Source organism: Hyperolius riggenbachi, chromosome 2 (assembly GCF_040937935.1).
Source record: "Hyperolius riggenbachi isolate aHypRig1 chromosome 2, aHypRig1.pri, whole genome shotgun sequence".
NCBI lineage: Eukaryota > Metazoa > Chordata > Amphibia > Anura > Hyperoliidae > Hyperolius > Hyperolius riggenbachi.
This window is the reverse complement of record NC_090647.1, coordinates 67,170,934-67,198,823: the sequence shown is the minus strand read 5'-3', so window position 1 is coordinate 67,198,823 and position 27,890 is coordinate 67,170,934. Positions and strand designations below refer to the sequence as shown.

The 27,890-nt window shown below is 43.7% G+C and overlaps 1 protein-coding gene across 2 annotated transcripts in view; it reads right to left on the bottom strand.

The window, feature by feature from the left end:
* DYNC2H1 (dynein cytoplasmic 2 heavy chain 1) overlaps positions 1-27,890 on the bottom strand; it is a 508,393-nt gene that overhangs the window by 170,466 nt on the left and 310,037 nt on the right. For both annotated transcript variants that reach the window (XM_068266870.1, XM_068266871.1), the window contains exons 77-80: positions 26,340-26,465; positions 22,528-22,638; positions 15,367-15,522; positions 540-615 (exon numbers count right to left, since the gene is read on the bottom strand). In XM_068266870.1, coding sequence (XP_068122971.1) covers positions 540-615; positions 15,367-15,522; positions 22,528-22,638; positions 26,340-26,465 — 469 coding nt within the window. The remainder of the gene's footprint in view (positions 1-539; positions 616-15,366; positions 15,523-22,527; positions 22,639-26,339; positions 26,466-27,890) is intronic.

The window sequence follows — 27,890 nt, the reverse complement described above, 5'->3', positions numbered from 1 at the left end:
TGATTTAAGCAGATCTGCACTACAGTATATAAATGGGGTGATTCCTACAAATCACAATATTTCGCCCATGGACTTTGCTTCGAGTCATATTTTCCAAACCTTAGAGTCTCAAACTTGGGACGTGTCTAGGGGTAATAAAGCTAATGCAAATTTTATGCAAATGCATTCACCTTGGAAATGGACCAACCGATTGCAGTAGCTGCTGCATGTGATTCGTCAATTTCCAAACTGCATACAATTGCATCCTTAGTGTAGTCATTCCCTATAGGTCACACTTGGTGACTGGCTGATCTGGGCAGGTAGGGGGAGGATGGGTGGAGCCTGTAGCATACAACCAGAAAAGGATCTAGCAAGCCTAGCCCATAGTGGTGGCGTTCAACATCTAAGTTAGCTAAGCTAATGTTGCAACCTTTACCGCTTTGAGGACTCAATTTTATTAAAACGTTTCAACATACCCTAATTCATTTAAGAAAACCACTGCGAGACTAGTATTTACCTATTTATTTTGCATGCTTAAAATACCATTTGTATAAACGTACCTTCAAATAATCGGTCAATAATATCATAGGCAGCACGAAGATCTGATAAGGAAAATTCATAAAATTTGGTCCATCCCTAAAAACAAGAGACATCATTTAGAATGTTCACATAAGACATAAAAAAGAAAACAAACAACATAAGACTAAACGTAGGCAGACACCACATCAAGGTAATGGGCTTAATAATTTCAGCCACACCAATAAAAGCGGGTCCAAATCAAAAACTTATCATGCCTTGCACACTAATAAACATTAAATACATTGAAGTCCTATTTTTTTATCTTTATGTATAAACATTAATTTAACTGCAGGCTGAAATGACAACCGCAGTGAGAAGAAGGCTGCCATATTTGTTTCCTTGTAAACAATACCAGTTGCCTGGCAGCCCTGCTGGTCGATTTGGCTGCAGTAGTATCTGAATGACACCAGGAACACTCATGCAGCTAATTTTGTCAGATCTGACAAGAATGTCAGAAACACCTGATCTGCTGCATGCTTGTACAGGGTCTGTGGCTAAAAGTATTAGAGACAGAGGATCAGCAGGACAGCCAGGCAACTGGTATTGCTTAAAGAGAACCTGTACTGAGTAAAATTATTTAAAATAAACACTCAAGGTAACTTCAAATGAACATTACAGTTACCTTGCCATCAGTTCTTCTCAGAAGCTCACCATTTTCTTCTGACAATGATCCCTTCCAGTTCTGACAACATTTTGTCAGAACTGAAATATATCAGTTACTGTCAGTTATATATCCGTTGCTGTCAGTTACAGCTGAAAGGAGAACTGATGTGTCCATGTTTCCCTATGGCTCAAGTGGGTGATGTTACAGTTTAACAGTGTGCTGACCAGAAAGCGGTTATGGTGTAATGGCCATTTTCAAAATGGAGGATGGAGAATTCCCTTGATCACAGTGGACAAACAGGAGAGGAAAAAGAGATTGAGGAGTAGACTACACCGGAGGTAACTATGACTTGTGTATGCTTATTTTGACTTTTAATTTTCAGTTCAGGTTTTCTTTAAAGGAGAACTGTAGTGAGAGGTATATGGAGGCTGCCATATTTATTTCCTTTTAAGAAATACCAGTTGCCTGGCTATCCTGCTGATCCTCTGCCTCTAATACTTTTAGCCACAGACCCTGTACAAGCATGCAGCAGATCAGGTGTTTCTGACATTTTTGTCAGATCTGACAGGATTAGCTGCATGATTGTTTCTGGTGTGATTCACACTACTGCAGGCAAATAGCTCAAAAGGGCTGCCAAGCAACTGGTATTGCTTAAAGTAAATGGGAACCCGTTCAAAAAATAGAAAGCCAGATATTACGTAAGTAGTGGGAAGACTCAGGGTCCTAATGAGCCGTCCCGCTCCTCTCCTAGTGCCCGTTCCAGCGCTGGCTCCCCTGTAGCAGTATTTGACTAAATGGTCAAATACTGCTATTTCCGCCGCCAAAAGGAGGCTTCAGGAGTCTTTGGGAGCCCGAGTACTCCTGAAGATGGGCCGCTCTACACTGCACACGCATACTCGGGCTCCCAAAGACTTCTGAAGCCTCCTTTTGGCGGCGGAAATAGCAGTATTTGACCAATTTAGTCAAGTACTGCTACAGGAGAGCCAGCGCTGGAACGGGCACCAGGAGAGGAGAGGGACAGCTCATTAGGACCCTGAGCCTTCCCACAACTTAGGTAATATCTGGCTTTCTATTTTTTGAACGGGTTTCCATTTACTTTAAACAGAAAACAATATGGCAGCCTCCATATACCTCTCACTACAGTTCTCCTTTAAAAGCAATAACCCCCCTCAACAATGGGCATATTGCAGAGGCAGTATTGTGTTGCATGCTGGGACAACTGCTACACAAGCTCCCAGAATTGTAAATGGAAACAAATTTGTTGAAATATGAAACGTACTTGAATTTTCTATGCATTTTAAAGATTGTGGTAACCTGAATTTGATGCAGTAACACACTTACAACTGATTAGCATAAAGCTAGCCATGCGGTGTACAATTTGTGGTAGATTGGGTAAACTATTAAAGCGTACCTAAATTCTTCCACTGGAGAGAATTATCTCCTGCTAGCTCCTGCCCCCAAGCAGTCCGACTGGGGTCAATCGAACAAAGAAACGCTGAAGTCTGATGACTATTCAAGCGATATTTATGGTAGATAGTAAGTGTCAGAGTTTAAACTAATTTTCATCAAATTTGCTTTTTGTATTAAAACTAATGTTTAATTTGTTAGAAAAGAAATATTGTAAAAATATATTATTGAAAATAGTATGGAAACCTTAAAGTGAACCAGAGATGAAGCACCCTCGTGTATTTTACTATATATATATATATATATATCAGTGGGAACTTTAGAGAAAACACCTACCCTGCTCTCGGTTTCATCCTTCACTGCTCATCCTGCTTGTAACCAGCCCTGATAAAATCCCCGACTGAGCATTCAGTCTGGCTTTGCTCAGGAATCATTATAGTTGAGTCATTATAGCAGAACAATAAGGGGCAGGCTTGGGCTTGAAAAGCCATCAGAGAAGACAGACTCAGCTATAATGATTCCTGAGCAAAACCAGACAGAATGCTCAGTCAGGGATTTTATCAGGGCTGATTACAAGCAGGATGAGCAGTGAAGGATGAAACAGAGAGCAGGGTAGGTGTTTTCTCTAATGTTCCCACTGATATATATGGTAAAATACATGAGGGTGCTTCGTCTCTGGTTCACTTTAAAGTACATGAACTGTCTATAACTCCTTTGTCTATATGCCTCACAGACTGGGGAGATTCACAAAGCGGTTCTCTTGAATAATTCCACCTCACTAATTTTTATCCTCAAGAAAAAGGATAGCTAATTCATGAAATAAATCTGAAGCGAAAATAAACTTGTGAGATAATGAATTGTACGTGTAGTACTGATAACAAGAACATTAGTTGTAAGGAAAATACAAGGTTACATGTTGTCTACTTATTTATTTAACTTCTATGCTAAATATGTAATGCGGAAAGCTGGTTTGGATGAGTCACCTGCTGGAATTAAAATAACTGGCAGCAGTGGTGTAGCTAGGGAGCTGTGGGCCCTGATGCAAGTTTTACATTGGGGCACCCCAAGCACTCTATACTTAACAACTGATACGGCGCACCAAAACCTGCCAATGGCAACTACAGTGTCAGAGGTGCAAGAAGGGAATGGGGAGCAGTTTGTTAATGATTACCACTATTCAAAGTATCTATAGAAGTGATTATTATGAGCACAGGACCAATAGAGAGCTAACACTGTAGTTGAGGGAAGGCCCCTCAGCGCCCCTCTGGCCCAAGGGTCCCGATGTAGCCGCAACCACTGCACCCCCTATTGCTATGCCCCTGTCTGGCAGGAACATTAAGAATCTGAGATCTGTCAATGATACCAGTCTGATGGCTGAAACTGAGGGTAGGAACACACTTGGCAGAGTCACATATGCGTTTTCCACTATGTGCTATGGGAAACGCATATGCGATTCTGCCTAGTGTGTTCCTACCCTGAGGAAGAATTGAAGAGCCTCATCATGAATGTCAGACAAAAAAGTGCCAAAACTGGTCTACTGCTTAACATGGAGATGAACTACTGTACTGTGTTTACACTAACAGCATGCAGTCAGAGTAGGAGAAGTGAGAGGGGAGAGAGGTGAAGAGGTCATCACTGGGGAAAAGCAGCTTGTAATGCTGTGAGGAGCCTGACAGTTAGTGTTGTCCGGATCATGAACGATTCGGATCTTTGATCCGAATCTATTTTGTGAGTCGATTCATCCGGATCATCAAAATGAACGATTCGGATCACAAAGGGGGTGGAGTCAGGAGCAGCACGCCCCCCTCTCAGCGGACAGGGGGGGTCCTGGAAGCAGAGCAGAGACGGATAGCTCAGTTGGATGGGAGCCATCCTTGCACAGGAAGAGGTAGATAGGAGAGGGGACATGGATGCCACTGCCAGATATGTGTAGAGCACACGTACTGGCTATAATATGCTGCTGATTTTAGGCTGTCTGTTCCGTAGTGCTGCATATTTAACACATGGGAAACTTTTGGCTCAGAAGCACAGCTCAGTAACTTTGCAGACAGCGTGCTGGGCTAGAATGACAGGGCAGGCACTGTGATTGCAGTGCAATATGATCCTCCTGCACTCTGCTCTAAACAGCTGCACTTCACTTCTCCCTACATTTATAATGAGTGTTCGAGGTGAGAAAAGGACACATTGGGGAATGCTTTCTTTCACTGTGTGACGGTTGCATTCAAAGTATACAGACGCACATATCGTAAAATATATGTAAAGCATATGATTGCAACATGTGGGTAATGTGTGCAAAAAAACATTTCTGCTCTCTGCTCACCCCTCTTCATCCACCTCCTCCCCTCTCTGTCCACTCCCTGCCCTTCTCTGTCCACCATCTCCCCTTCTCTGTCCACTGCAGGGAAAGTCCTGTCCTGCTAGTCATTTAACCCCCGAATGCTTCCCTAGTAAAATGATTCGAGATTCGGATCAAAGATCCGGATCTTTCAATGATCCGATTCGAATCATCCGAATCATTGAAAAGATCCGAACTTCCCATCTCTACTGACAGTGAGTAAGGAGGGGGAGGCAAGAGAGCAGCAGTGTTTCATTTGACCTGCACAGCAGAAGAGAGGAGGTGGCACTGCTGTCCATACTGAGGAGGAATGAAATGGCTTAGGGTGAGCAGATTGTTTGGTCATGTGAGAACATTAAATGAAGCAGAATAAATTGTCAGGTGCTGCGCGATCATTCAAAAATCGGGAGGAAGCACATCCTTACAAGTTTGCCTCAGGCAGCAAAAAGTCTAGAACTGGCCCTGAATAGGCATAAGCTAGTTATTTCACAGACCATACTCCACTGAATTGGTTTATGGGAATTATACAGTATATTAAGTGGATCACAAAGTTCCTGTGTTTATTAAAATAAACAAGCAGCGGCAGCAACAACAACTGCATTATATAAAGAACTGTAGTGAAAATAATGTACTGAATAGAATTACTTATTTTTTTTTTACAATATTCATTTATAAATGATTCAGTCTGTGTTTGCCTAGAGTACGTACTCAGAAATTCTTTGTGGGTGGTGTCTCACCACAATATCAGTTATACAGCGCCCCCTGATGGTCGGTTTGTGAAAAGGAATAGTTTTCTCATGTAAAAAGGGGTATCAAGCTACTGATTGGGATAAAGTTTAATTCTTGGTCGGAGTTTCTCTTTAAGTCTTTTATAGTTTCATTATCAGGAAAAGCTTTGTGTAAAAGGCCAGATATTTGCAGTGCTCTATGCCGTGCAGCCCACGCGCCGTATAGGTAAGAGACTCGTGTGTGAAGAGTAGAAACCCGCCGTTTGTCTTCCCCTGAAGCTGTTATAAATGTGACTCGCGGCTGCAATGTGACGGACTGTATGCCGATGCATGTGCAGCCAATCTACATACTATAATAGAGCTTGCAGCCAGGCACGGTAAATCCTCCGGGGTCCCCATCCTTGGCCCTGGATGTCATTGGCAGCCAGCAGGATGAATGAGGGTGGCTCACACTGTTAAGGTGCTAAGTAATTTACTGCTGTGCAGAGTCAGTATAAATTACCATTATCGCCACCACTGCTATATAGAAGCATAAGGGGGAACTAGTCGCTAAAGGATGAAAGAAATTCCACTTATCCATGAAATAATGGATAATAAGATTTACAGATGGATTGGAGGGGGGGGGGGGTGTATATTATTGTGGAAATCTACTTCTATAACGCATCTACAAACACATACTATACATTTACTGTGAGAGGTATAATAATCTGTCACTGGGGCTGCAGCGTGACTGATCATCCCTGTCCCTGGAAGAGCGCTCGTCATTTGCCAGGGTGCATTTCAAGCCAAATGATTAAAATGACCCCTCAGTCAATGTTTTCCTCAGTAACTATTGGCTATAAATAAAAGGACTGTAAAGATTTCACTTCTGCTGGACCTCTAGTCACTATTGTTAGATCTAAAATCCAAATCCCGGTCCAGGTACAATATATCGCCTGCTGGCTTACTAAACAGTTTCGTTTACTTTTTTGTAGTATAAAGACTTCTGCAGCTAAATATCCTCATTTTAAAGTTAACCTGTAACTGTAGAACAAAAATGAGATACTTACCTCAATAGGAGGATCCGCCGCAACCCCTCCACTGCCAGCCGGGATCCTTCTTAAAGGGGGCCTTAACTGAGAGGGATATAGATGTTTCCTTTTAAACAATACCAGTTGCCTGGCAGTCCTGCTGATCTCTTTGGCTGCAGTAGTGGCTGAATCACACACCTGAAACAAGCATGCAGCTAATCCAGTCTGACTTCAGTCAGAGCACCTGATCTGCATGCTTGTTGAGGGGCTGTGGCTAAAAGTATTAGAGACACAGGAACAGCAGGAGAGTCGGGCAACTGGTATTATTTTTAAAAGGAAAAATCCATATCCTTCTCAGTTTAAGTTCCATTTAAAGAGGAACTCCAGTGAAAATAATGTAATAAAACAGTGCTTCATTTTTACAATAATTATGTATAAATGATTTAGTCAGTGTTTGCCCATTGTAAAATCTTTCCTCTCCCTGATTTACATCCTGTCATTTATCACATGGTGACATTTTTACTGCTGGCAAGTGATGTCAGTGGAAAGAGATGCTGCTTGCTTTGTTTGGCAGTTGGAAACAGCTGTTATTTGCCACAATGCTACAAGGCTCACAGACAGGAAACGGTCAGGACCATTGGTCATAACATCACACTGTGGGAGGGGTTTCACCACAATATCAGCCATACAGAGCCCCCTGATGATCCGTTTGAGAAAAGGTAAAGATTTCTCATGGTAAAGGGGGTGTCAGCTACTGATTGGGATGAAGTTCAATTCTTGCTTACGGTTTCTCTTTAACTTCGGAGCTGTGTTCCCTTCCAGCACTGACACACTGCGCAGGTGCCAGTGGGTTGGTGCCTGGACAGTAGCATGGAGCTTCTCATGGGCAGAGGAAAAACAGCCGTGCACATGCGGCTCAGTGTTACTGTGCAGGCACGTGCAACCTTTGACTTTAATGTTGAAGGTTGTTCAAAGGGTCCCAGTGCAGCACAGGAAGGGCGTTGGGAGGCTGGGGATGCCTCTAGACCATATACAGCAGAGGTACCAACACTTTCTCGGCTTGTAAGCTACTTTAAAAATGATCTACCCATGTACAATTTTAGGAGCACAGCTGTATATACAGAATGGAAAATGTAGTGCAGTCAGGATCTACCATGAAGTCCTTTGCAATCTACCAGCAGATCACAATTTACTCAAGGGGCACCCCTGATCTACAGGCTATCCCCTACTGAGGTGAGTATCTAACTTTTTTTGAACGTTACAGGTACACTTGAAACATCAGCAAAAACTCGGTATACAGAGGCGCCAGAGTAGAGTAAAACGTTTTAAAAACCGCTTAAAAGGAGAGGGGGATGTTAAGTTGGACTCACCTCCCTCTTACAAAAAAAGAAAACTCACTTGAGTCTCAATAAAATAGAATTGTCAAGTAATTTATTCAACTCCACAAATGCAACGCGTTTCGCGGGCGTGACCCCGCTTCCTCAGGCAAAAATGGGAGCACAACTCAGTGGGTCAAGCAATAAGTTTGAGCTCCTATTTTTGCCTGAGGAAGCGGGGTCACGCCCGCGAAACGCGTTGCATTTGTGGAGTTGAATAAATTACTTGACAATTCTATTTTATTGAGACTCAAGTGAGTTTTCTTTTTTTGTAAGAGGGAGGTGAGTCCACCTTAACATCCCCCTCTCCTTTTAAGCGGTTTTTAAAACGTTTTACTCTACTCTGGCGCCTCTGTATACCGAGTTTTTGCTTATCTTCTAGTCCACCCTGGGTGGAGGGGTGCATCCCCATCTACTATCTACAGAGAGCGACTTCTTAACCTGAGTGGGGTCAGGTCCTAATGCTCCCCACCTGCATTTAAAGTGGTTGCCTATTGGTAACCCGTGTTTGTGAGTATATATATATATATACATAAAATTGTATTGACCTCTTCATTTTACCTGACAATACTACACCATATTGGGCTCTCGATTCTCTTCTTGTTTTTAAGCATACTTGAAACATGGCTGTGTGATATGAAGTAGAAGAGCTGACAGCAGACACTGTTGACAGGGGTTCACTGAGACTTTGTTGTGGAGATACATTGAGAGTTTGAACAGAAACGGACTAAATCTGGTACTTTGTAAAAATTCACTCGCATTTGATACTCTACAGAGGTCACTGAGATGTAGTCTTCCACAGATATCACTGAGATTTAATACTCTACTGAGATCACTGAGATTTGATACTCTACAGAGATTACTGAAATGTAGTCCTCCACAGATATCACTGAGATTTGATATTCTACAGAGATCACTAAGATTTGATACAGTGTTCCCCAACCTTGTCCTCAGGGCACACCAACAGTACATGTTTTGTATAAATCCACAGAGGTAGTTAATCAGCTCTGCTGAGACACTCATTACCTCACCTGTGCGTGTTTTTAGTTTCCTGCAAAACATGCACTGTTAGTGGGCCTTGAGGACAGGGTTGGAGAACTCTGCTCCAGAGAGATCACTGAGATTTGGTTCTCTACAGATGTCACTGAGATTTGGTTCTCTACAGATATCACTGAGATTTGGTTCTCTACAGATATCACTGAGATTTGGTTCTCTACAGATATCACTGAGATTTGGTTCTCTACAGATATCCCTTAGATTTGGTACTCTACAGATATTGAGATTTGAAACTATACTGATATGACCGAGATCTGGTACAATACAAGTAAATTGTAAAAATGCTCTACAGATAATACTGGATTCTGATGCTCTGCAGAGAGTCACAGCGATGTGACAACCTACAGATTCTATTGAGATTTGGAATTTGGCAGAGATTTACTGAGATAAGGTACTCTGCAGAAACTCACTGAGATTTGTTGCCTTGCAGAGATTAACTGAGATTTGGTACAGCACAGAGATTCATTGAGATTTGGTGCTCTACAGAGCTCTGGCCTGTATTGGCAGCCCGTTACAGAGATTCTCAGTACAACCCAACCTGAAATCTAACCTGGAAAACACAGAGTTGATGCAAGCATAATTTACCTGTATGTAGAAAATACATTTAGAAGCTGGCCTTACTGGAGATCTCCCTATATTAACCTTGTACAGAAAGATTCTCCCTTTCATTTACCCCTACAGAATGTAAACATGGGTTGAAATAAATGCACACATGGAATTCAACTATTGTAATCAGCATCATTTTCAATAGTAATCTGTTGTTTCATTAATGCAAGCTTTGGATTTTGACAAGCTCCATTTGGAAAATACACACCTGCTTTAGATGGAGAAACCTGTATATTCAATCATTATCCTGAGGTTATCCTGCACTCCCACTATTGGTGTTTCATGGGGATTCGGGGGTCCCGGGCAGTGGCAAAGTTCGGGGCCCCTGCCATATGCACCAGTGTTTGAGTTTTTAAATGTTTACATGTCTTTTTTGCAGCTTGCAGTATGCAGTATTGGGTAAGTAGTTAGGGAGGGGTGCGAAGTGAGAGGCTACCTGCTAGTGGTGCACCTTGTGTAAGATTCAAATAGCTTTCTCATTCTTATGGCATAAGTCAGTGAGGTTTGAAGCAGCAAATTAAAAATGGTTCTCGTAACATTTGGTTATGAAAATAACCATCGCAGTGGCCCAATCTTTCCTTTAACCACTTCAGCCCTTATCACAATGAACTGATCTACATCTTGTTTTTTCCGCCACCAATTAGGCTTTCTTTGGGGGGTACATTTTGCTAAGAGCCACTTTACTGTAAATGCATTTTAACAGGAGGAATAAGAAAAAATTCATTATTTCTCAGTTTTCGGCCATTAAAGTTTTAAAATAGTACATGCCTCCATGATTAAAACCCATGTATTGTATTTGTCCATTTGTCCCGGTTATTACACCGTTTAAATTATGTCCCTATCACAATGTATGGCGACAATATTTTATTTGGAAATAAAAGTGCATTTTTTCCGCTTTGCATCCATCACTATTTACAAGCTTATAATAATAAAAAAAATTGGAAATATTTCATCTTTACATAGATATTAAAGTTTCGACCCTTATGTAAATATTTATGTGTTCTTTTTGTTTTGTTTTTTATTGTAATGCTTTTTTTTTTATAATTAACCACTTCCGGGTTTCGGGTGGTTTGGGTGATCTGTGCTGTGGGGGCTCTTCAGCCCGCAGCACAGATCAGATAGCAGGCAGGGCGATCAGACTTTCCCCCTTTTTTCCCCACTAGGGGGATGTCCTGCTGGAGGGGTCTGATCGCCGCCGCGCTGCTGTGCTTAGCGGGGGGGGGGCTCCCTCAAAGCCCCCCTCCGCAGCGCTATTCCTCCCTCTGCCTCCTTCCCTTCCTTTCCTCTTCATTGTGGGCTGCGCAGGTACGGAAATCCGTCCTGCGCCGCCTCAGATAGGCTTCAGCCTATCAGATGCCGGCGATCCCCGGCGAATCAGAGGCCGGGGATCGCCGATCTCCTCTACGGCGCTGCTGCGTGCTTACATTTACCCTGCGAGCCGCGTTCGGAGGCTCGCAGGGTGTTCACGGAGACACCCTCCGTGAACTGAAATGGAACGGCTCATACGAGCGGCCGTTTCCATGGAAACCGCTTCAGGATTCAGGGGCGTACTTATGCGTACGCAGAATCCTGAAGTGGTTAAACATTTTATTTGGGTATTTTTGGGAGGGTGGGATGTAAACAGTAATTTTTCGTATGTAAATATATGTTTATTTATTTTTTTATGTAGATGTAGTTTTACTTTTTTTAGGTTTGTTTACATGACGTCACTCTAAGCATAACATGTACGCTTAGAGGGACGTAGGAGGCACAAAAAACGAGGCTTCTGAGAGAAGCGGTCGCTTTTTCTGCGAGGGAGAGGTATCAGTGGTCGGGCACCATGGCCCGATTCATTGATTCCTGAGCTAACAATCTGCGGCCGGGAGCCCGCGTGTACGCGCGTGATCGGCCACGGGAGCGCACATGGCCTCCTGGACGTAGCTCTACGTCCAGGAGGAGAAAGTGGTTAAAGCTACACTGTACATCTGTCATGTTCAGCAGAATTTACCAGTCAAGGGATTGCATTTCTCAGAAGTTGGTCATTTTAGGTTTAGTTGGACTTTAAGAATTAGAATGAAAAAGTTGTAAAAGTAATTGCCTAATGGATCAAGGAAGGTAGCTTGGTTCTCTAAGACAACCGGATTTTTATGGCCTGAGTTCCAGGTAAAGGAATCTTAAAGTGAGAGAAACAAGTAGGCTGCCATTTTTATTCTTTTAAAATAAATATCAGTTGCTTGACTGTTCCGCTATTCTTTTGGCTGTAGTAATTTCTGAAGCACACCTTGATACTGGCATCCTGATCAGTATACTTGCTCTTGGACAGGAACTCAGAAAACATTACACTCTTGTACTGATTTTGTGAACCGCTGCCTTTGCTAAAAAAGGGGCGTACATAGAAGAACGCTAGTGACATCTTCCATTATTTCCAACCGAAGCCTCTCACCTGAATGTTGCTGAACTTACGCAACTCCTGCTAGATTTGGTACTGCAGGCGTGGGCATAGAACATTGCACTTGATTGGCTGATGGGCTGCCTGCTGACCATATTAAAATGGCGGATTGCAGGCTGGGAGTGAGCATTTGCTTCTCCTGTGTTTTACATTCAGCATTATATGGAGGCAGTGTGGGTGAATCCCCTGGTGGCGGCACCAGGGCTCGCCTGCACTACCCCTATTGGTGTTTCATGGGGATCCGGGGTCCCGTGAAGTGGCAGAGCTCGGAGCCCCTGCTACGTGCACCAGGTTTTGTGATGTAGCATTATCCAAGGCACACAGAGCATCAGTGGACGCTCAAACGATCGTCAGGCACACCACAGCTCCCCCCTGACCCTACAGCCATGCTAGACCGGGTAGGATCTGTGATTTATAAATATGCACGCAGTTTGTTGTGACATTAAAGCTTTCTTAAAGTACATCCGAGGTGACATGCGACATGATGAGATAGACATGTGTATGTACAGTGCCTAGCACACAAAAAACCATGCTGTGTTCCTTTTTTTTCTTTCTCTGCCTGAAAGAGTTAAAAATCAGGTATGCAAGTGACAGTTTCTGGGTCAGGACTGGGTCAGACTATAGCGTAACCCTTCGTAATAAGGAATTGCAGCCATAAAACTTTTTCATGGCAGTAAATGGCTTCTGAGAGCAGGAAATAGATAAAAAGGGTCAATAGTTAATAGATTTTAGTTCTGGCATACTTCAATGCATGTGTCATTGAGAAGAGGTCATGGAACAGTAAAAACGTAAAAAAGTTGAGTATAAAATAAAACCATGGGATAGCTAAAAAAGTCATTTTTAGAAGTAGGAGGATAGATACAATTGTTTATCTCATTAGTTTGAGTAAAGTTGTCCTTTAAAGAAAACCCGAGGTGGGATTTAATTATGTTAGTGGGGCACAGAGGCTGGTTGTGAACACTAACACCAGCCTCTGTTGCCCCATGGTGTGCCTCCAGGACCCCCCTGCGCGCTGCTATCCCCTCCGCAGTGCTAGCGGCACGCAGTGTGTCGCCAGCACAATGTTTACCTATGCCTGTCTGTTAGCGCCGCTTCCCCGCCGCCTCCGCATCGGCGCTACCCACCCGCGTCCCTTCCCTCCCGCTGATTGGAGGGAAGGGACGCGGGCGGGTAGCGCCGATACAGAGGAGGCGGGGGAGTGGCGCTAAAAGACAGGCATAGGTAAAAATTGTGCTGGCGACACGCTGCGTGTCGCTAGCACTGCGGAGGGGATAGCGGCGCGCAGGGGGGTCCTGGAGGCACACCATGGGGCAACAGAGGCTGGTGTTAGTGTGCACAACCAGCCTCTGTGCCCCACTAACATAATTAAATCCCACCTCGGGTTCTCTTTAAGATACATTTGATGCAAGTGCCAAACTGCTTCTTTTGAGGACTTCATATGAACGTCTTACTTCTACAGGGAGTGCAGAATTATTAGGCAAGTGGTATTTTTGCGGAATAATTTTATTATTGAACAACAACCATGTTCTCAATGAACCCAAAAAAACTCATTAATATCAAAGCTGAATATTTTTGAAAGTAGTTTTTAGTTTGTTTTTAGTTTTAGCTATTTTAGGGAGATATCTGTGTGTGCAGGTGACTATTACTGTGCATAATTATTAGGCAACTTAACAAAAAACAAATATATACCCATTTCAATTATTTATTTTTACCAGTGAAACCAATATAACATCTCAACATTCACAAATATACATTTCTGACATTCAAAAACAAAACAAAAACAAATCAGTGACCAATATAGCCACCTTTCTTTGCAAGGACACTCAAAAGCCTGCCATCCATGGATTCTGTCAGTGTTTTGATCTGTTCACCATCAACATTGCATGCAGCAGCAACCACAGCCTCCCAGGCACTGTTCAGAGAGGTGTACTGTTTTCCCTCCTTGTAAATTTCACATTTTATGATGGACCACAGGTTCTCAATGGGGTTCAGATCTGGTGAACACAGAGGCCATGTCATTAGTTTTTCTTCTTTTATACCCTTTCTTGCCAGCCACGCTGTGGAGTACTTGGACGCGTGTGATGGAACATAGTCCTGCATGAAAATCATGTTTTTCTTGAAGGATGCAGACTTCTTCCTGTACCACTGCTTGAAGAAGGTGTCTTCCAGAAACTGGCAGTAGGACTGGGAGTTGAGCTTGACTCCATCCTCAACCCGAAAAGGCCCCACAAGCTCATCTTTGATGATACCAGCCTAAACCAGTACTCCACCTCCACCTTGCTGGCGTCTGAGTCGGACTGGACCTCTCTGTCCTTTACCAAGCCACAGGCCCATCCATCTGGCCCATCAAGACTCACTCTCATTTCATCAGTCCATAAAACCTTAGCAAAATCAGTCTTGAGATACTTCTTGGCCCAGTCTTGACGTTTCAGCTTGTGTGTCTTGTTCAGTGGTGGTCGTCTTTCAGCCTTTCTTACCTTGGCCATGTCTCTGAGTATTGCACACCTTGTGCTTTTGGGCACTCCAGTGATGTTGCAGCTCTGAAATATGGCCAAACTGGTGCCAAGTGGCATCTTGGCAGCTGCCTACTTGACTTTTCTCAGTTCATGGACAGTTATTTTGCGCCTTGGTTTTTCCACACGCTTCTTGCGACCCTGTTGACTATTTTGAACGAAACGCTTGATTGTTCGATGATCACGCTTCAGAAGCTTTGCAATTTTAAGAGTGCTGCATCCCTTTGCAAGATATCTCACTATTTTTGACTTTTCTGAGCCTGTCAAGTCCTTCTTTTGACCTATTTTGCCAAAGGAAGGGAAGTGGCCTAATAATTATGCACACCTGATATAGGGTGTTGATGTCATTAGACCACACCCCTTCTCATTACAGAGATGCACATCACCTAATATGCTTAATTGGTAGTAGGCTTTCGAGCCTATACAGCTTGAAGTAAGACAACATGCATAAAGAGGATGATGTGGTCAAAATACTCATTTGCCTAATAATTCTGCACTACCTGTATGTTCAGAGCACGCATCTTGGATATGAGGAATTTTACTCGATCTGGTCCTCCTGACATCTTAGAAATACTGACCTGTTTTGCTTGCACTAGCGATTGTAGTGCCTGTTTCAGTTTCATAGTTATTTTGGTTGAAAAAAGACATACGTCCATCGAGTTCAACCAGTAACTTTCTCTTTGGTATACTGGATTATCCAAGGTAACATGACAGCTATACACAGAAGAGAACCAGACGTTCTTACCTGCGGGATATAGTTTCTCCTCTCCTGGCACACAGCATGAAACCATGCCAAGCTGAACAAAGCCTGTGCTCGGGACACCTGGCCACCTTTACCCACTTGCTCTGCTGTCCAAGACTCATATGTTCTCAGCAGATTTTTCTTTAATCCAGGTGGTGCCTTAAATGTATGAAAAAAAACAGCATTAGCTTCTTCCAACATGTTTTTATAAAAGAACAACTATATATTTTTTTTCATCTTTCTTTTTATTGAAAAAGCTTAATGACACATTATATAACAGCACATCCAAAATGGAGTGGGGCACAAACCATATATTGCTTCACAACATGTCTGCATGTACAACCAGCATCATGTATTATAATCATACAGAGTATATCCTGAGATGCGGGCAGACAAAAGGCAAAATTAAATAAAACAACCAAAAATAACAAAGAAAAACAGCATAATAACAGTGTAACCGTTAACAAAAATCTGACACATTAGTCATAATGACAGTATATGTGTCATATTATCCGTGCACGAAATGCGATCCCGAGAGGTAGAGAATCCGTATTAGAGTAACCTTTCTCACAAAGGGAATCTACAAGGTGAATTAGGGGCTAAGAGGTAGAATTTATTGGGATGAGGACCAGGTCGACCATTGACTCCATGTGTCAAGGAATTTATCTGGTTTGTTAGTTGTAGAGGAAGCGATGTATTCCATTGAGTATATTTCTTTAATTTTGAGAATAAGAGCCGATCTATGGGGCGGGGAATTTTTCCATGTTTACGCTATTAGAGATTGAGCAGCGTTGCATACATGGGCTATAAATGCATTGAAGCATTTTGAAAGGCGGGGCTTATGTCTATGGAATAATGCCATCCAAGGGTCGACCTGAACCTCAATTCCCAAAACCTCAGAGATTAATTGAAAACACATTATTTAGAAGGACTTGACACAAGGGCAACTCCACCAACAATGAAATTGATCTGCACTTTGCCCACAACCTCTGTAACATTTATCAGTTTGTACCAGGTTCCATAAATGCATTTTAGAGGGAGTGCGGTACCAATCATAAAAAATTTTGTAAGCACGCTCCCTTAAAATGCAGTTGATAGAAGACTTGGCCATTCTGTTAAAAATAGAAAGCCACCCCTTGTCATCCAGTGTTTTGTTTAGTCTGGCCTTCCACTTACTCATGGCAGCGGTAACCTCATCTAAAGACTAATACCATAAGGTAGAGTACAAATCTGAAATAAGACCTTTGTCTGAGTAATTATGTAAATACATCTTTTCTATCTTGCAAAGCTTAGGTCGAAGGCCTTTCTTGATCATAGAGATAGCAAACCCTCTTAATTGTAAATAGTGAAAAATCTCCGAAGGAGGTAGGGAGTGTTTAGAAGAGATTGCTTGCCATGAAAGTATCTACCTGTCCTTCAAAGAGGTTAGATATGCAAAGAGCATTTTTGCCTATCCAGTGGTGCCAGCCTGTTGACTGAAGACCGGGGGGGGGGGGTGTCTTTATTGCCAAATAAGGAGACTAGTTGAGAAGGGTGTTTATCCAAGGATAACTTTTGGTTTATTTTTTCCAAAGGGATATTGATTGTAAAATGATGGGGTTCTCCGGGAGGTGAGGAGTATCTGGGTGGGGAGTCCAGATGAGACTAAAGATTGAGAAGGGAGCAACAGATGAAGCCTCTAAATCCACCCATCTAGTCCTGCCTGGGGGAGAGGACCATTGTAGTGTTTGTGCTAAGCGAGCAGCATAGAAGTAGGAAAGTAGGTGAGGGGCCCCAAACACTCCTTGTATCTTACTTCTGGCCAGATATTGGTATTTGATTCTGGGAGGCTTGTGGTTCCATATAAATGTAATGATATGGGACTGGAGTTTCTTTATGTCTCTTAAAATTGCTGCTATGGGGAGGGCTCTAAACAGGTATAACAATTTGGGGAGTAAGGTCATCTTGACCGCTGCAATTCGACCCGTAAGGGATAGGTGATAATGGGACCATTCATTAAGTAGGCCATGAAGAGTTGACAATATGGGGGAGTAATTTGCACCATACATTTGATCTAGTTTTGGGGTGAGAAGTACTCCAAAATATTTAATTCCTTTATCCCTAAATTTGAAACCAAAAGCAGAGGCTAGAGCCTGTTGTTGGATCTCAGAGAGGCCAAAAGCCATTGCTTCTGATTTTGTTTTGGTAATTTTGAAACCGGAGATTTCACAAAATCTGTCTGTCTATGTGTTTGAATAGGTTAGGGAGAGAGACCTGTGGGTTAGAGAGTGAGAAAATGGTATCATCGGCAAATAGTGCCACCTTGTATGATTTCCCTCCAATCTCGATCCCTGAGGTATCAGGTCATTGTCTTATCAGGATGGCAAGAGGCTCGATACACATTGCAAATAGGAAAGGAGAGAGGGGACACCCCTGTCGGGTCCCGTTGAGGATTGGGAATTGTTGTGACACTAGGCCCATGTTACACACAGCTGCTGTAGGAACTGTGTACATGCTTCTGATAGCATTCAGGAAGCCCCCTGGGATACTGAATCTTTGAAGAACTAATCTCATTTATCTCCAGTCAACCCTGTCAAACGCCTTCTCCGCGTCCAGAGAGAGAGAGGAGCAGAAAAAGCGTCCGACAGGACCACATGCGTTCTATCAACCCCAGAATCCTCTGGACATTATCGGTGGTTTGTCTGCCCATAATAAAGCCTGTCTGGTCCAGATGGATAACAGAGGGGAGACATTTGTTGAGTTTCGTAGCCAGTACTTTGGCCATAATTTTCAGGTCAATATTTATGAGAGAAATAGGTTGGTAATTTTTGACTTCAGCCGGGTCCTTTCCAGGTTAAAGGGATTACCACTATAGTGGCCCTTAGCATTTCGGGAGAAAGCTCTTCCTCTCCATTCATTAACCTGTTCATAAGTATAGCTATCTCTGGAGCGAGTATCTCTTTAACCTCCTTGACGGTTATCCCGAGCTCAGCTCGGGGTAACCTGTGCAGGAGGATTTCTCAGGTCCCGCTGGGCCGATTTGCATAATTTTTTTTACTTTGCTAGCTGCGTGTAGTACGCGATCGCCGCCGCTCGCCGCCGATTCGCCGCTACCCGCCGCGCCGAGCCACCCCCCCCCCCGCCCCAGACCCCTGCGCAGCGTGGCCAATCAGTGCCAGGCAGCGCTGAGGGGCGGATCGGGATTCCCTGTGACGTCCCGACGTCCATGACGTCGGTGATGTCATCCCGCCATGGCGACCGGGGAAGCCCTGCAGGAAATCCCGTTCTGAACGGGATTTCCTGCTTACTCTGATCGCCGAAGGCGATCGGAGTGGGTGGGGGGATGCCGCCGCTCAGCGGCTATCATGTAGCTAACCCTGGGCTCGCTACATGATTTAAAAAAAATAAGTGCTGCTCTGCCTCCTTGCTGGATTAATTAGACCGGCAAGGAGGTTAAATGTTTTATAATATTGTGGTGAATATTCATCCGGACCAGGGGCCTTAGAGGGTTTCAGAGACTTGATGGCCTCTAGGACCTCCTCTGTTGAGATAGAGGTGTTAAGGAGTGAAATCTGAGAGGCATCAAACCTAGGGATAGGTATGTTAGCAAGGTGGTTCAGGATGTCTGGAGCCTGAGTCCTATCCCTGTCTGTGGTTGTATCGTCGTACAGGTCACGATAATAGCTTGCGAACTGTTGTAAAATCACTGTGGGGTTGTGCTGTAACTTTCCCTGGGGGTCTCGGACCAGGTTCAGTCTGTTTAGGGCGAGTCAGAACAACTACGGTATATTTTATAGTACACAAGTGAGAAGACGTGACACTGCTTATAAAACGCATCTTCATTGGTCTGCGTACAGACACTAGTGTTGGCAGTGGGGGTGAGGGGAGCCTGATGACCTTTTCACGGTTACCCACTTCATCAGAGGCTACAGATCTGTTCTGTAGCTTCTGAGGAAGCAGGTAACCTTGAAACGGCTGTCAGGCTTGCATCTAGTGCCAATCTCTCTCTACCCTTCATGACCTACATTTCATAGAATCCCTGAAGAAGAAGTGAAGTCAAGCTGTGATCAAGTAACATCAGCTACAAATTTCTACCACTAAAGGTAGAAATTCCTCAGCATCAAAATATAGGTTTGTAGATGGAACTACAGCCTCTTGGAGCTGCTGTATTGTGCAGTTTCTCTGCAGAGCAATGGTTCCAGAGATCTACAGCTTTGTGGGATCAAAGGTGTGAAAAATGCTTTCAATGCTTTTGTTAATGTTACATAAACAGATTGAGGCTTTTCGGGAAAAAAAACACATTTTTGACTTGTTCCCACAGACTCAAATTTTCAATTTTCGGGCCTTTCGTATCCGTGGGTCATTTATAAGTCAGGTGTTTGTAAGTTGGGGGCTACTTGTAATAATGACAATTGTACTGCTGATATCAGTCTCAGTATTAGAGGTGTCCCCTCTGCTTCTGCACCTGTCAGACACCTTCATCAGACCTCTATCCGGTAAAAAACCAGTGAGCTTGTCCCGGATTGCACCTTCGGAGGAAAGTTTCAGGGTTGAATGTAAATCTATGCACTTCGCAGGTAATGTACAGATCTTTCAGAGCCGGCATAAAGTGTTTATTAGTAAAACCTATGAATACTCCTATTACAGGCTTTTCAGCAGAACTCCAGCTTGCGTCTGACAGTTAAAAGAAAACGCTTACGCAAAGCCCTTAATTTCCCAGAAATTAGCACAGCCATATTTTATGCTCAGAATAAGCTTGGCTTATGTAAGATGTGCATTTGTAAACACTTAGCAGCTGGCAGAAATGAAAGCAGCTGCTAAATGAAGTGAAGTGTTTCTCCTGCTGACTTCCTAGTGACCTCCAAAGCCGACGTGTATTCAATATTCTGGTCCCTGCTGCTCCTTTTCTCCTCCTCCAGATTTGAGGTCTTCCGATCTGGAGAAATGAATGTCTCCATCCATGCAGCATCCAAAGTTCTGGAGGGGGCTCAGTGATTTCTAGTCACAGTTCATCTTAGGAGACCTCAGGGTAGCACCGGGTGCTCCATATACTCTTAAGGAGCATTAGAGTGAACCAGAGACGAAGCACCCTCATGTATTTTATCATATATATCAGTGGGAACATTAGAGAAAACACCTGCTTTCTGTTTCATTCTTCACTGTTCAGCTTGCTTATTACCAGTCCTGATAAAATCCCAGACTGAGCATTCAGGCTGGCTTTGCTCAGGAATCATTATTTTACCTGAATCTGTGTTCTCTGATGTCTTTTTCAGCCCAAGCCTGCCCCCTTCTGGCTCTGCTCAGGAATCATTATAGCTGAGTCATTATAGCAAAGTCAGACTGAATGCTCAGTCTGGGATTTTATCAGGGCTGCTAAGAAGCAAGCAGAACAGTGAAGGATGAAACAGAGAGCAGGGTAATTTTTCTTTTCTAATGTTCCCACTGATATAAATGGTAAAATACATGAGGGTGCTTCGTCTCACTCGTGGTTCACTTTAAAGCCTTTGTATCGATATGAAGCAAGAACAAGAAAAACATGTTCACTGCCAATATCCTTATTGGCCATCATTATTGGATCCTCAAGAGCCTTCCTATTTCTCTCGGAGTTCCCTCGTTGAACCACTGATCCCCCATTCAAGTATCCTGCCAGCTGCATCTTTGGGTCTTCTCAGAAATACACGGTTCTCCGTGACATTTTGCCAAATACAACATTTCCACAGGAAAAACCCACATACACTCGGTAGCAGTTAGCACAATGGCAGCAGCTAAGCAATGGCTTTTACTGGTGCTAGCACAGTGGCAGCTGCTAATCAGTGGCGTTACTGGTGCTGGCACAGTGGCAGCTGCTAATCAGTGGCTGTTACTGCTGCTGGCACAGTGGCAGCTGCTAATTAGTGGTTGTTACTTCTGCTGCCACAATGGCGGCTGCTAATCAGTGGCCGTTACTTCTGCTGGCACAGTGGCGGCTGCTAATCAGTGGCGGTTACTGCTGCTGCCACAATGGCAGCTGCTAATCAGTGGCGGTTACTGCTGCTGGCACAGTGGCAGCTGCTAATCAGTGGCTGTTACTGCTGCTGGCACAGTGGCAGCTGCTAATCAGTGGCTGTTACTGCTGCTGGCACAGTGGCAGCTGCTAATCAGTGGCTGTTATTGCTGCTGGCATAGTGGTGGCTGCTAATCAGTGGCTATTACTTCTGCTGGCTCAGTGGATGCTGCTCATCATTGGCTGTTACTGCTGCTGGCACAGTGGCTGCTGCTGGCTCAGGGGCAGCTGCTAATCAGTGGCTGTTACTGCTGCTGGCACAGTGGCGGCTGATAATCAGTGGCTGTTACTTCTGCTGCCACAGTGGCGGCTGCTAATCTGTGGCTGTTACTTCTGCTGGCACAGTGGCAGCTGCTAATCAGTGGCAGTTATTGCTGCAGGGACAGTGGCGGCTGCTAATTAGTGGCTGTGACTGCTGTTGGCACAGTGGCGGCTGATAATCAGTGGCTGTTACTTCTGCTGCCACAGTGGCGGCTGCTAATCTGTGGCTGTTACTTCTGCTGGCACAGTGGCAGCTGCTAATCAGTGGCTGTTATTGCTGCAGGGACAGTGGCGGCTGCTAATCAGTGGCTGTTACTGCTGCTGGCACAGTGGCAGCTGCTAATCAGTGGATGTTACTGCTGCTGACATAATGGTGGCTGCTAATCAGTGGCTGTTACTGCTGCTGACATAATGGTGGCTGCTAATCAGTGGCTCCTACTGCTACAGTGGTGGCTCATAACCTACAGATGGGCAAAGGGGGAAACAGAACGCCAACACAAGGCGGCCCCTGCATGTGGCACTGCAGCTACGGCCTGCGGCCGCATGGAATGAACAACTGTGGAGAGCTTCGGGGGCCACCAGAAAAGGCTTGGTAGGCCGCATTTGGCCCCCGGGCTGGACTTTGGACATGACTGCTCTAAGGGATCTTTTTAGGCAAGTATTTAATTTTTGTTATTGGTTACAGTTGTCCTTTTAATAAAGGAGGTGATTATGCTGAAAAATAATCAGAAGACAGTAGGTCTAAAATAAAATGAATAACATGTTTCCTTAATTGATTAAATGAAAACGGCTGTTACTATCCGGAGGACACTAGTACTTTATTGTTTCCATACAGAACACGATCAGTGATTTATATCCATTATACACCAGTGGAAATTTACCTCATATGTGATCTTCAGACTGGACTGCAGTAATATCGGGGTGAATTTGGGGTGCACCTCTGCCGTGAGCCACAGACGGAAGCCAGGCTTCGGCTGGAGAGCATTTAATTCCTGTTAAAAGTTCAGAGATCAGGTTGTTAGTCCATGCATAAATGTAATCAACACAGCATGTTATTCCTCTCAGGGAATTTCTGTAACCGTTCCGCCGAAATATGGAAAATACCAAAATAATTGACAATGACATGCTAAGCAGAAGGAGACTGCAGACCACACTTTGTGCTGAGGGCATTTCAGTCTCTGCAAAGGAAAGGAATTCTGTTTAAAGACTATTTTTATAAGGGAAGCCTGTGACTGAACACCTCACCATCTGTGGGATTAAAGGATACCTGAGGTGACGTGACATGATGAGATAGGCGTGTATGTACAGTGCCTAGCACACAAATAACTATGCTGTGTTCCTTTTTTTCTTTCTCTGCCTGGAAGAGTTAAATATCAGGTATGTAAGTGGCAGTGCCTGAGTTAGGACTGGGTCAGACTATACGATAACCCTCACTGATAATAATTTACAGCCATAAAACACTTTCCTGTCAGTAAATGGCTTCTGAGAGCAGGAAAGCAATAAAAAGGGTCAATAGTTCATAGAATTGAGCTCTAGCATACTTCAATGAATGTGTCATAGAGCAGAGACAATGAAACCGTAAAAAAACTTAAAGGCAAACTTGAGCCTAAACAAACATACTGTTATTAAGTTACATTAGTTATGTTAATTCAAACCCTGTTTTAAAAGAACAGGCAAAGGTTTGTGATTTCATGGCGGCAGCCATCTTTTTCATGGGAGCAGCCATCTTTTTGGTTGAAAGGAGGTGACAGGGAGCAGGAGACAGTTCCAACTGTCCTGTGTCCTGATCACTCCTCACAGCTGCGAGCGCTAGGCTTCAAATCTCAAATGTTTGCACCAAAAACAGCAGAACGAGAACAACATCATCAGAAATTCCATCATTCTTTGCACAGCATCAGGGGAAAAAATGCCCGGGCAATTTTCTTCTGTACAGCTAAAAACAATGCTTTGGTAAGAAAAACAAAGTTCTAATGCTGCGAAACTGTTAAAGAAACACCAAGGGCTCGATTTACAAAACGGTGCTAACTTTAGCACTGGCCTTTAGCACGTCTAAACTCAGTTGAAATGTGAGATCTGATTGAGAAAACCGGTGCTAACCTACTTAGCACCCTGGTTAGCACGCCTAAAGACTTTAGACGTGCTAAGTAGGTTAGCACCGCTTAGTAAATCAAGCCCCAAGTGGATTTTTAGTCTGGAGGTTCACTTTAAAAACTAGATTTAAATATAAAGGAAAACTGTCGCATATCTAAAAAAAGGTCATTTTTAGAAGACCGAGGATAGATATAATTGTTTTTCTCTTCAGTTTATTTTCACCTTAGATGTCCTTTAAAGGGAACCTGAAGTGAGAGGGATATGGAGGCTGCCACATTTGTTTCCTTTTAAACAATACCAGTTGCCTGGCAGTCTTGCTGATCATTCTGGCGTCAGTAGTGTCTGAATCACACACCTGAAACAAGCATGTGATTGCCGGTAATCTTGTTAGATTTTTTGACGGAAACATCTGATCTGTGTGCTTGTTCAGGATCTATGGCTAAAGTACTAGAGACAGATGATCAGCAGGGTGGTGGCAAGGTAAGGATCTGTTTTGAGTAATGCTGGGTGACTATACATCTATGATCTCTGTTAGCAAGCAACCAGGTAGCCACATCTCACCCACCACAGGCCCCACTTCTGTCAGCAACCATCAGGAGCTATCATTTCTGTCAGTACCTATCATGGGCACCATTTCTGTCAGTACCCACCAAGAGCCACCTTCTCTATCATCATACATTGTAACCAGTGTTGCTTGCACATTTTTGCCAATCATTTTTGCATGGCAAATGCTATTTTTAAATTTAGAGAAAATATTTGCTTAACTACTTGAAGACCGCCTCACGCCAATGGGCGTGACCGCTGCGGCAACCCCAGGACCGCCTAACGCCAATTGGCGTCAAGTCCTGGGGCTGCAGATTCCCAGGGAACGACCGCGCGCATGCGTGATCGTTCACTGCCCGTTCACGGAGCGGAGTTCCGTGAATAGCCTGCTAGCCGGCGATCGTGGCTAGCAGGCTGCTTGTAAACATAAGGGGAAAGAAATCCCCTTTGTTTATAAGCGTACAGCGCTGCCGGGGGCCGCAGCGCTGTACGAGATCGGTGATCCCCCGCCTCTGATTGGCCGGGGAGCGCCGTCCTCTCATAGGCTGATGCCTATGAGAGGCGGAACAGGACGGATCGCAGTCCTGTTCCAATGCAGGCATCGGAGGGGAGGAGGGAAGGGGAGGGAGGGAGGGAGGAAGGGGAGAGAAACAGCCTCGAAAAAAAAAAAAAAGTGGCAGCAGCGATCAGACCCCTCCGGCAGCATGTCCCCTTGGGGACAAAAAAAAGGAGGCGAGTCCGATCGCTGAGCACCTAAGCTGGGCTGTGCGTGAGGCTGAAAAGCCTGCACAGCCCAGCACTGCAACAAAGAGCCTGGTCTTTAGGGGGGGGTTACCACTACGGACGTCAAGTGGTTAAAGAAAATCTGTAACAAAAAAAAAACCCTCTGGGGGGTACTTCCTGTACGCTTGCAGGTCGCATAAACAAAAATTTACTGTGGCCATCTTGTGGCCAAATAGTAAAACTACACCCTAAAGCATTTTTCATATACAAATACATTACTTTTACACTAAAAATTAACTCATTACCTCCTACACTCCCCAATTTTTTCTTTTTTGTAATAAAAAAAAAATTACAATAAAAAAAAATACATAAATAGTTTCCTTATGGACTGAACTTTTTAAATATTTATGTCAAGAGGGTATAACACTGTTACTTTATAACCTATGGGCTTGTAATTAGGGATGGATGCAAAACTGAAAAAAAATGCACCTTTATTTCCAAATAAAATATTGGCGCCAAACATTGTGATAGGGACATAATTTAAACGGTTTTATAACCTGGACAAAAGGGCAAATACATTTCATGGGTTTTAATTACAGTAGCATGCATTATTTAAAAACTATAAAGGCAGAAAACTGAAAAATAATAATTTTTTTCCCACATTTTTTCCTATTTTCCCATTAAAACACATTTAGAATAAAATAATTCTAGGCATAATGTCCCACCTAAAGAAAGCCTAATTGGTGGCGAAAAGAACAAGATATAGTTAATTTCATTGTGATAAGTAATGATAAAGTTATAGACGAATGAATGGAAGGAGCGCTGAAAGGTGAAAATTGCTCTGGTGCTCAAGAGGTAAAAACCCTCAGTTGTGAAGTGGTTAATAAACACTGATTCTGGCCTCCTCATTTCTATCTGTATGCACCATGGGTATTTTAGCTGTCAGGCTGCCCTGCTGATCTCTTTGCCTGCAGTAGTGTCTGAACCAAACACCTAAAACAAACATGCGGCTAATACAGTCAGAAACATCAGACCTGCAAGCTTGTTCAGGGGCTATGGGCTACAAGTATTACAGGCAGAGCAGCAAGATGTTCGGCAACTGGTACTCATAAAAGGGAATAAATATGTCAGCCTCCATATCTCTGTCACCTCAAGTGTCCTTTAAAGGTCTGTGTCCCTAGAAAATGAAGATCCCTGTGTAGTGTGAATGTGACATTACTTTCGGATTGTTGCTGATACAGTTACAATGTGGCTTTCATGAATGACAGTGAAAAACATGACAGTGAAAAGGATCTGTTTATAAGGGTAAGTGGGGAAGTATTTGTGTGTGACGTGCCTTTTCCAGGACCGGCAGCCAAGAAATGACAAGATGCAGATTCTTGAGGCAGAGCCATTCTCCTTCCCGGGCGCATTCTCTCAGTGTTTGGATGGCCAGATCGGCTTGGCCTTGTCCCATCGCCACCTACAAACACAATGTTACACTAGAGTCAGCACATTCATAGCAACCGCACAGAGATTCCTGCAAGTGGACGGCTCTTAAAGTGAACCAGAAACGAAGCACCCTCATGTATTTTACCATATATATCAGCGGGAACATTAGAGAAAAGTTAGTTTTTAGCCCTGATAAAGTCCCTGAGTATATGAGGTGATGGCTGGTACGGTGGTATTTACAAAGACAAAGAAACAAGGGCATTGTCTAAGGACCTGCAGAGCCCAGGGCAATCTGTAACTCTGGGTGTTTGAAATTCTACAGCAGCAAACAAAGAAATGACTGGGTCTCCACCTGGGTAAATGCAGTAGTAGCATAAATTTATTGCACCATAGTGACAGACAAACACAACGTTTCGGCCAGCAGGCCTTTATCAAGTGTATCAAGTGTAACACTTGATAAAGGCCTGCTGGCCGAAACGTCGTGTTTGTCTGTCACTATGGTGCAATAAATTTATGCTACAACTGCATTTACCCAGGTGGAGACCCAGTCATTTCTTTGTTTGCTGCTGTGGAACGTTACACCCTTAAGGATCCGGGTGTGGACTGGTTGACTCCCTGGCGTATACAATAACACAGTTGAGCTCCAGGGACTGCTGTTTCTTCCATTGTTTGAAATTCTACCCCATAGAGCCAAATTAATCCATGCCATGCACTGAGGACCACCCAGCCTGAAACAGTCTGTACGCATGTTGTATTAGTTTGGCTCTGCACAATTAACAAGCTTGCACATCATTGGATTCCAGCGGATCTGAAGGTTTGTTTAGTTTTCACAGACATCAAAAGGATGATTTGCATATTGAGTACTGATGCATTGTGGGAGACATCATATGATCATTACAATCTTTGTCCTAAGAAACATGTGTTCCACCCGAGAAGCCTGAGCTTCCTATCAGCATTGGATCAGCAGGACCTGACGCAGACAGGAGCTGTTTCTATTGGCTTCTGCTCCTTTCAATCATAGCTTATTCCTTCTGCTTGTGGCTTTCACACAGTTACCATTCTCATATCAGTCTCATATCGCCAGCCCAGAGCAGCCGGTAATTTTTCGTGTTTTTACCACATGTTCTAACTTTTATGAATTGACATTTACTGACATGTTAAGGTATTTACCACACAAGTCGGTAATTTAACTCGCTGTTCGCTAACTTCAGTTTTTCATGCCATTACAGCCTTTATGAATTGACATTTTCCTAAGTGCTCAGTAAAGTCAGCTGTTTTCAGCATTTGAGGTCATTGAGGTAAGATTGTTCCTTAACTAACAACAACATCGAACAAGTGTGGTTCCGCACAATGGTCCGGTGAAAATGTAAGCCATTATTGAATCACTTAAAACCCCCAGAACATTTTTGTTGGCATGTTTCAGACACACAATGGTCCTTAGGCATATGCAGTGCTA